This window comes from Pyxicephalus adspersus, chromosome Z, assembly GCF_032062135.1.
Source record: "Pyxicephalus adspersus chromosome Z, UCB_Pads_2.0, whole genome shotgun sequence".
Classification (NCBI taxonomy): domain Eukaryota; kingdom Metazoa; phylum Chordata; class Amphibia; order Anura; family Pyxicephalidae; genus Pyxicephalus; species Pyxicephalus adspersus.
The window spans coordinates 42,783,887-42,794,550 of NC_092871.1; the positions used below are offsets into that span (position 1 = coordinate 42,783,887).

The window sequence follows — 10,664 nt, forward strand, 5'->3', positions numbered from 1 at the left end:
GCTGTACATTAAATAGGGATGACAGACAGACAGTGACACAGGAGGAGGAGAGGACCCTGCCCCGAAGAGCTTACAGTCTAAGAGATATATACAAACAAAGCCAGCAAATAGCAGAGGGAATTGGTGACCTTAGGTTTGGTGCAGAGCAACAAATCACTAATGACCAGGAAGTGTATGGTACAAATACTTCTGGCTTTGTTTGTGTCATTTGTGCTGATTTGTAGGATTTATTAAGCTTGTGTGGTAAAATGTGTATTTTGTGTTATTTTCTTTTAGTGACCATAGAACATTCTCTAGAAAAAGGTAAGTGCACATCACTTCCATTCATTTTATTTATAATTCTGGTGCTGCGATTTTCTCAGATTCATTTTACTGACGGAGGAATTCAGAGATCACTTTTATAAACTGTACAATGCTAAAACTTATTTAGTAATTCAATTCTTTATATCATAACATAGGGTAGTTTCATCATTATATTGTCACAGTGTATGGGGATAGTGGAGAGCCACATATTTAAAGTGGAACTTTCAATAAAGCGTACCTAAACTCAGAAATTTCACATATTATAAAAACCCTTTTTATAAGGTAAAAATGAGAGGCTCTTGGGTGCTCCTTCTGCGCATTCCCGAGCAGCTTGGGCATTCGCAGAAGGAGCCTTTTCACGCAAAGAGAAAAACGTTTTTTTTTCCATCCTACGTCATCCGATCTCGCTCCTGGGTCAGGTGACGTAGGTTGAAGAACCAGGAAGAATAGGAGAAGATGTCAGCACCCGGATCGCCGACTCCGGGAGGGATGCTGGGACGAATCGGGAAATGATGCAAGACACCCCGGATGGATCGGACTGCCCTGTGGGATTGAAGGTAAGTGTATCTATTTTTAGGCACGTTTTAATTTAGTTCCTCTTTAATAACACAAAATAAACACATTTACTTTTGAGGAGCCCTTAATAGCGTCACAATCTGATTCCAGTAGGTCCGCGTCCCGGCCTCTCTCTTTTTTTCAGTACAGACTGAGCAGAAAGCCCCCTATGACACCTGATCTCAGGCATGAGCAGAAGGAGCAGGAACCTAGGAGGCTGCCGGTTTCCCCTTAATTCTTCATCCGTGATCAGTGAAATAGGACGGAAGGAAAGGGATCCTCCCTAAAATAATATAAAAAAGCCCCCTTTTTTTTATACAAAAGAGTTAGCCACCCTTTTACATACATGCTAAAATATACACCCTTTTACATACATGTTAAAAATTAGATCATAGGTCCACTTTAGGTGCTTGTGGGTTGAAGGCGGACAGGACACTTAACATAAATGTGAGTTGGATTACAGTTATTACAGGTAATCTATAATGCCTCTTTAACTGAGAAGTATAATTATTTTCCCTCACGCTTAGTTGAATATTTATAAAGCAATGTAAAACTTTCATCACCTGTTCACTAGTTGTGAATCAGTCACACTCATTTAAAACATATTTGTCTTCAAGATTCTCCCACATAGGATTTTTGAGGAATGCCAGATTGATTGCTTCATAATTAGGCCCTTAAATGGCTATTGTGCATTTAATGCCTAATATTATAGTACTATGAGTTTTACATTTTGTACCAGGTATTGTTCTGTGCAATTGTTATTAAAGGTATAGTGCCAAATGCCTATATAATGAAAAATAGTTCATTCAGTGTTTCCGTGTTGCTGTGACTACAAATTGTCGGTTTTCATTTTTAGCAGATAGAATTACTTACCATTGACCTGTATAATCTGGCAGCAAAATTACAGAACCTCAGGATTAACAACTCTGCCCAGTTACTCTGTGTCCTATCCAGCCCATTTTAGTTGGGTGTACCACCCGGCACCTTGCAGTTTCAACCTAGCTGTGCATAATACAATGACGATGAAAAATTTGGACATAATAGGACGGTGGGAATTAAAAAGTTGGAACAATGTATAGGTGAGTGGGAGAAAACTGACAGAATTATTGAAGTTACTGGATTCCTATGGCAACAACTGGCAACACTAAACTTCTTCTCACCCAGTTTAAAAAAAAATCACTGCTTACTATATTGGTTTTAAAAGGGGTTTCCATCCATTGCCCAGTATATCCATGTAAAATGGAGAGTTCAGCTAATAGAGTTGGACTGAGTTTTGTTGAAGGAAGAGCAGGACTACTCAGCTGACATGTGAAGTGCTGGGCATTCCAGAGAGAACTGCTACAGTTCCCAGAGAAGTAATAAAAGCCAGTCTGTGTTCGAATCTGTGTCTTAACATTCAATGTTCATACCACATTGTAAAGATCACTTTCAACCTTACATTTAAATGTTTATCTTTTTGCTTATTGCTCCAAAATTACCGTTAGGTTGGTGCCCTACTATTCTTCCTAATTCATTTTTTTTTTCCTTACTGGTGGTGTGAGTGCACCTGAGATTAGGCAGTCATTGGGCAGTGCCCATCTTAGGCTAGGAGTCCAGATTTTGATCAATATGATAACGCAGCGGTAGTATTGGTAGCAAAAGCAAGCCCTGTTTTTTCTAAATAAATAAATAATTATATATAATAAAAAATTATTATTCAGGCATATAGCATACAAAGATTTATGATATTAATACTTTTTCATTGGATCTCCTGTTTTCTTTTCACAGCTTTGTACCTCTTCATGTTTCATATAGTATTTTTACTCTTTACTTGGACTTACTGGAAAGCGATTTTTACTCCTCCTAAAGAGCCAACAAAAAAGGTGAGATTTTTCTATAGACATATTTATTGCAAATTAAATGGTCAGTAAACACAAAAATGGATATATATGGTAAAAAAAACTGAAGTGTTTATCCGCTTCATGTCTTCATGGCATTAGGATCGAATTCCTAGATGCAGCTATGACAGGAGGGTTCCACTCCTTTATATAGTGATTTTGCACTTTGTCTTGAGCAGAAAGAGTTCTTAATGTGATTGTAACCATTATAGGGTGCTTGCAACAAGGGATGGAAAGTGCTTAAAGTGTACCTAAACTCAACATAGACACCCCATATATGTAAAGGGAAAATGTCATTCATTTTTTATTTTTTTTTAGGTGCAACACCCTTTTTTTAAAAAAAAAAAAAAAGGTGCACCACCTACCCTGTTAGTCTTGATCACCTTGAGGATCAATACTGAATGGGAGCGCAGAGCCTACCTACGTCACACATCCCGGGAGGCTCTGGGTGTTCCTTCTGAGCATGACCTAATCTCGGACATGCACAGAAGAGCCATTTTTTCTATTAAAGGAAAGAGCAAGGGCTTTTTACAGTGTGCTACGTCACCCGTTCATGTACCTGCGCAGTGCTAGATCGGGTGACGTGCCAAGGAAGAAGAAATTGAAGAATAAGGATGGTGGCCTGGGAATTCCAGGACAATGCAGGACTGGATTACGGGAAAGACCAGCGCCATCAAGGGACCTGGAGGATTAAAGGTAAGTGTTATTTTTTTGTTCTTAGTTTAGTTTTGCTTTAACTCTGTTACAGCAGAAAGAATAAATTCCTGTGATACAGGTCATATCACGCTTGGAAACAGTGCTGGGAAAAGGTCCTTTAATTTCCAAAGTCTAAGTGTGCCCCCTTCAATTAGCAGGGTAATACCCCAGCTGATCCTGTTATTTTTTTGTGGCCCTCTCCTCTGCTTACCCCATGGCGCCATACCTTTCATGCAGTTGGGTATGTTAATCCTAATGCCTGTGGACCCAATAAGCTAGTGGAAATTTCAGCCTTTTTTATAATTTTATTTTTTATTCAGTGAACAGCCATACATACTGGTATTAAACATTAAAACATACAAATCACCAACGGTGTTATCATCTTCCGTATCACAAACATATTACCGGTATGAACAAACAAGCAGAATGACTGAGCACAGGCAATTTTCAAAGTATTAACAAAAATAACCAAAGAAAGACACAGAGAAATAGAAAGCAAAATAGAGGAAGAGGGGAGGGAGAGGAGGGGGAGGGGCACGGCATTGCAGGTCAGATTGAATAAAGGCCAGATTTAACACAGTAGGGAACACAGAGCAATAATTCAATGATATCTTCTGTATTCGACAGATCGTTGGCATTATCAGCCTCACTGTATACTGAAAGGTACACTTGAGTAGTGGTATACTGTATCCAATAGAACCAAGTATTTCGGAATTTATCCGATCTACCCTCCCAACTGGTAATAAGGTCTTCCATTGCCATAATGTCATTCACTCTTCTAAACTGTTGTGACAATGTGGGAGGAGAGGATTGTTTCCATAGAGCCGAAATACAGGCCTTAGCAGCATTTAAAAGATGTTTGAGTAAAGAAGCATGGTATTTCTTATTAGACCAATCATTCAAATGTAAAAGGGCTAACTCCGGGCTGTTACGTATATCTACCTCTGTCAATTCTTCAATACCCGCCGCCACCCCTGACCAGAAAGATTGCAACTTAGAGCACTCCCAGAATATATGAAACAGGCTGCAAGCAGCCACTTCACAATGCCAGCATTTATCATCTACTCCCGGATACATTTTGGCTAACACAGTCGGCAATCTGTACCACCGAGTGAGCAATTTATAGTTCAGTTCCTGATAAGAGTTGCTGAGAGCGGCTTTATGACCCGTGTACAGGAGACGATCCTGCTGTTCTGGGGAGAAGGTGGTGTCAAGGTCACCTTCCCATTTGCGCAAAAATGGTAAAGTTGAAGTTGAGGGGGCAGTATCCGTCAATAGCATCTGGTAGGCACCAGAGAGAGTCCCCCTAATGGTGCCCTGGGCCACACACACCCCCTCCACCTGTGATAGGGGGCGCACAAACTTGGATGGCGGTGGGGGAGAGTGAAGAAAATGACACAGCTGTAAGCTGCCCCATGGTCCCAGCTCTGGAAGTTCATGAGCAATTGTCAGATGAGAGAGACAGGTGCCCACTCTGTGCCCCTCAAAAAATTAGATGCTCAGAAAATTCCCTGCTCCCTCCATGAGCGAAAACTAGGATCTGATGCGCCCGGGGGAAACCCTGGGTGTCCCAGAATAGGAGACAATGGAGAAGGGTAAGTACACACACCAGAGACCCTGAAATAATTCTGCACAACACGGGAGGTAGTGTGTCTGAAGGGGACCACATGGCCCTTGCTAACGGTAGATTAGCAATGGCTCCCTCAAGCTTTACCCATGGCTTAAGGCCTCCGTTTCTACACCAGTCTATCAACCGTCCCACATGTGTAGCCTGGTGGTACAATAGAGGATCAGGAAAGGCAATACCTCCACGTATTTTAGGCAACCTTAAAACCCGTCACCCGATACGAGGGCTGTCACCCCCCCCCCAGACAAAGCGGAGAAACTCCTGCCTAAACCTGCAGAGTACCTGTTATGGGATATAAACCGGGAGGGTTTGAAGCAAATATAGCAATCTCGGCATAATATTCATTTTCAGAATGTTGCATCTACTGAACCAGGAGAATGCATGTTGCTTCCACCGCTGCAGGTCCCATCTCACCCTGTTTAGCAGAGGCAGAAAGTTCAGGTTAACCACTGAGGACAAGTCCCTAGGGAGCCTGGTGCCCAAATACGAGATATCTGATTTTGCCCACTTAAAAAGAAAGAACGATGTCAGACCGGAGTCCACTAACCGAACAGGTAATGTAATGGATAATGCCTCTGACTTCTGCAAATTGATTTTATACTTAGATAGCACTGAATATCCATGAATATCAGGTAATAAATTAGGCAAAGAGACCCTAGGAGAGGAAACAAAAAAAAGGAGATCATCAGCATAGGCCGCCACTTTATGCACCTGATCATGTACTTCAATCCCATGAATACTTGGGTTTGCTCTAACCTGCCTCATGAAAGGTTCCAGGACCAGTATAAACAAGGGAGGAGACAGGGGGCACCCCTGTCACGTGCCATTGGTAATAGAGAAAGGTCTGGACAGTACACCACTTTAACCTGTGCCGTAGGGGTATAGTGTAGAGATCCAATCCAGGTCACCAAGGCAGAGGGTAGGCCAATATGGGCCAGGGTACATTTCAAAAATTCCCAGTCAACACGGTCAAAGGCTTATTCAGCATCCGCTGCTAGTAATAGTGCCTGAAGTTTACGTGAGTGAATATAATTAATTAAATTCAGTGTTCTAACCGTATTGTTTCTAGCCTCGCGTCCTGGTCGAAAACCTCTCTGATCTGAGTGTACAATATATTGGATCAGGGGCGTCAGGCGTTTTGCCAGAATGCTGCTAAATAGCTTAATGTCACAGTTCATTAGTGAGATTGGCCTATAACTAGCACGAGTTAGGGTCCTTATCAGGTTTCAGAATTAGAGAAATGTGTGCTGCCAATGTGTCCCTGGGTAGAGTCGATCCCTCCGTCAAGGCATTAAATGACGATAGATAGTATGGGGAAAGTATCGAGAGGAATTTTTTTATAGTACGGCAGGGTTAGGCCATCCGGGCCCGGTGCCTTCCCAGTGGGCCCTCTAGCAAGCGCCGAGGCTAATTCCTTTGCCGTGATCGGAGCCCCCAGGGACTCCACCGCCTCAGAGGACAAGGAGGGAAGTCCCGAGGAACCCAGATATGCCTTAATCAACTCCACCCTCGTGGGACCCGCTGCAGGAACCGTATCTCTGTCTAAATTGTACAACTTATCAAAAAAGGACCTGAAGGTCTCCACAATATCTGAGGAGGTGTGCACTCGCCCGCCCGAGGGGGAATCCACACTGGGAATAAAAGTTTTGGCCCTCTTTTCCCGAAGTGCCTGGGCGACAGCCTTGCCACATTTGTTGGAGTATTCATAGTAGTAACCTCTGCATTTGGTTAACATAAATTTAGTCTTGTAATGCAGAGATTCTCTAATACGCTTTCTAACTCCCACAATCTGTTGTTCAACTTCCACCGTGTGCTGCTATTTATGAGTGGTCTCTAAATCATGTAATTCTGCCTGAAGCCGATCCAAATTCGCTTCCCTTTCCTTTTTGCACCTATGACCCGCCTGAATAAGCAAGCCTCATATGTAACATTTGTGCGCTTCCCATAGATGAAGTGGATTATCCACAGAGGTAGCATTAATTAAGAAATAGGACCTGAGCTCAGTCTACATTTTATCACGCATCTCCGGTGTATCCAAGAAGGAGTCATTTAGTCTCCAGGAGGAAGATTTTGGCTCAGTAGGCGAAGCCCGCACATTTAAGGCAATCGGGGCATGATCCGAAATAGAAATCACACCCACATCTGCAAATTTCACTGTCGCTATTGAGGAGTGTTTGATGAGAAAATTATGAGAGGTAAATTCTGGAGTAAGTTTTGTGCATATGAGAATAGAAGGTGGTCTTTCTCAGTAGGGTGTAGGATACGCCATACATCTACTAGTTGATGCGTGTGTAGGAGCCGTTTGATCTTCCTTAGGGCTGCTTCAGACATAGCTGAAGCAACCCTGGTTACATCCACCAAAGGATTGGGGACAAAATTAAAGTCACCACCCACAATCAGTGTGCCTTCACTAAAATCTTCAATAACTTTGAGTAGAGACTCCAAAAATATTACAGTAAACATTAACAAAGGTATAGATATGTGAATCAATTGACCCCTTAATCATAGCATATCTACCCTAAGGATCAGTGCAACAGGCTAGCAGTGACCAACGAACCGATTAATGTAACAAAATACATACCCCCTTGGATTTGGACTCAGCTGAGGTACTATGATATGACTTATCAAAATAGCGATCAGTCATTTTCTGTACAGACCCATATTTAAAGTGGGTTTCTTGTAAGAACGCCACTTGACACCTACATCTATACAGTTTCCGGAGAACTATGGAACATTTAAGTGGGGAATTCAGCCCTTTTACAGTGAGTGTGAGGTAATTTGCAATGCCATGGGTGGGAGGAGAGGAGGGGATTGGGTTAGACACAAAAAGGAGAAAAAAAAAAGAAAAGCAAAGACAAAAAAACCCAGAAAACTAAGTATCAAATCTTATTGGCTCCAAAATTATAAAAATTCCCTTCCAAGAAGGAGGAGCCGACCTAAGTTGGGAGGAGGTACCGCACAGCGACGAGCAAGTGCTTGCCAGCGGCTATAACAACCACTGAGCACCAAGAACCCGCCAATAACCAACCCATGTAAACAGTAATCAACTCTATACCCACATAGTAACAATAGCAGCTAGTAGGCACTCTCAAGTACAGTTGCAGCAGCATATATTCTAAATGGTGAGTGCATATAATGACTCATTTCCAGGCTACCACTAAGACATGGATCCGGATCTCCCGGGAGCCCCCTAACTATACACATGGAATGGCCCCGGAAATACTCGTCCCCACCAAATTGCCTGAGCCGGTAATAACCACATACACATGCATGTACAGCTAGCAGTAAAACTCAGGTAGCATATAGTATACAGCAGCAAGAATATACCCTCCAGTGCAAAATTAGCATTCAAATATAGAACAATGGCGACCTAAATTAGGCCCGCCATAAAACCTATATCGCCCATACCACCAGCAGAACAATAAGCTCACATATATTGTCCCAATACTTAAGTTTCGTTAGGGCCAACTTGTGGGCGGAACAGCGGGCCCGTGCGGCCGGTCTGCCGCCTGCTCGGGATGTTCCGCGGTCTCGTGATCCTTGAGGAGGTAGAAGGGACCTCAACAGGCATGACCAGGTAATCCGGGAGATCAATCGGTGGCAGCTGTAGAAATTCAAACAGAGCTGGTAGTTGAGAGTGTCTATGCAATGCAAAGACAGAGTCACCTTTAGTGATCACCAAGTGAAATGGATAGCCCCATCTGTGGGAAGCTTGTGCAGTATGGATAACATCCAGTAGGGGTCGCAGGACCTGACGCATTCTCAACGTGGTGCTGGAAAGATCTGGTAGCAATTGTATGGGTCAGCGTGTCTGTGTGTTGAGGCACGCTGCGGCGCCATCTTGGATTCCCCAGCTGCTGCAGAAGAGTCAGCAGCCGGAGGAAAAAACTGCTTGAGGCCACCGTGCTTCTGAGCTCTGGAAGCACCTGGCATCTTCTGCTTATGAGGCATGTGCGGGGGGGTCTGAAAAACACGGAGCGGGGAGACCAGACAGGAGAAAAGCCGCAGGCTGCATGGAGCTCTCAGCAAGCACGTGCTCAAGCCACCATAGCGTGACCACGTGCCCATCCCCCCCCCCCCCCCCCCCCCCCCCCCCCTTTTGCTTATTTTTATTACCATAGTATTTAAAGCTTTTTCAAACCATGCATTTCACTGATACCATTTTTTCTTTTCTACACTGAAATCTAATTTGTTTACTTTGTTGCTGCATTCACTTTTTTCCATGTTTTTTATTCCTAATTTTTACCTGGTAACTCTGCCAGTAGCACACTTTTTTGTCGCAGAGTAACAACACACTCAATGTACTGTGTCTATTTAAAAGCAGTGTTGTCACCCTCAGCAGTGAAGAGAAGGTTTGTTTAGTCATCTACTAATAAAGAAGGGAGTAGTTCTGTAGTTTAAATATTTTTTATATTTTATATTTATTAATGCATATTAGGACTCTCTGTACCACCAGTTCAGTAACAGGATGATTGTAAGTAGCTTTTATGGCTGACCATAAAATTTAGATGCATAGTTTCACTGTCTGTCTAACAAGAGTGCATAGTAGGACTGAATTCATTTTTGTGCTTTCAGTTTCTGCTGCCTTACACTGAAAAGGAGAGATATGACAATGAAGAGCGCCCAGAGATTCAGAGGCAAATCCTTGCTGAATTTGCAAAGAAGCTACCAATTTATACACGAACAGCAAATGGAGGTTAGCCAGAGACGTATTTATAAATATACTGTGAAGGGGCACAAACACTACTTGTATGCCTGTGAATTTTGTATGTGATCTTTGTGAGTGTATTTTGTGTCTTTGTCTTTGATCTCTTTGATCTGTCATATGAATCTGTTGCTATTGACTATACTACCTGCTAAAGTGAGGAGGGGGTGATGTCAAATGATCTTCTGGTTTCTGGCATTAGGATTTTAGCAGCTGATTCAATAAGTACATTCTGCTACAGTAGTTCGTATTTGGGATTGGATAAGACAGACATGCCCCCCCCCCCACATGTTAAAAGCTATAAACGCCCTTGACCCTGACACTGGTTTCCCCATTAGACTCTTTGAATCGCTCTGTTTGTAAATTGCTTGGATCTTTGCTTGGTAACCTTGATCACAAATTGTCTGTGTCCAGCATTATAAAACATGTAGCACATTGAGTTGAGTTGTTTTGGGGCAGCCCATTCATTTGCATTGACAAGGCAGTAAATTGCACATAAATGTAATGAATGCTGCCTTTTTTTTTAAATTTAGCACACCACATTGTGGTTTTTTTCATTAACTAGAAAATCAATGTAACTCACTTCACCTGTCAGTTGTTTTAATGTTTTGACTGATGGTTTGAACCACCTGGGCGGTTACCCCAACCTGGTGCGGGGTAAGAAAACTTGCTAAAAAGCTAAAAATAGAAACAAGCATTACCGTGCAGTCTGATTGTCATAAAACATTGTATGACAATCAGATTACAACTGAAAAAAAAAACACTTATCTTGTCCCCGCAGCTCCTCCGGAGACATCCGTCCTCTTCTGTCTTCTCCCAGCGTGTGCAGTGACGATCTCCAGGGTTTCCCGGTGAAGTCAGTGCATGCGTCGGTGCGGGGCGGGAAATTCACTTTGTATTG

The 10,664-nt window shown here is 42.7% G+C and overlaps 1 protein-coding gene across 3 annotated transcripts in view; it reads left to right on the forward strand.

Moving 5' to 3' along the window:
• Positions 1-10,664, forward strand: part of LOC140344615 (palmitoyltransferase ZDHHC15-like) — a 29,623-nt gene that overhangs the window by 661 nt on the left and 18,298 nt on the right. For all 3 annotated transcript variants that reach the window (XM_072431905.1, XM_072431906.1, XM_072431904.1), the window contains exons 2-4: positions 277-303; positions 2,626-2,720; positions 9,634-9,754. In XM_072431905.1, coding sequence (XP_072288006.1) covers positions 277-303; positions 2,626-2,720; positions 9,634-9,754 — 243 coding nt within the window. The remainder of the gene's footprint in view (positions 1-276; positions 304-2,625; positions 2,721-9,633; positions 9,755-10,664) is intronic.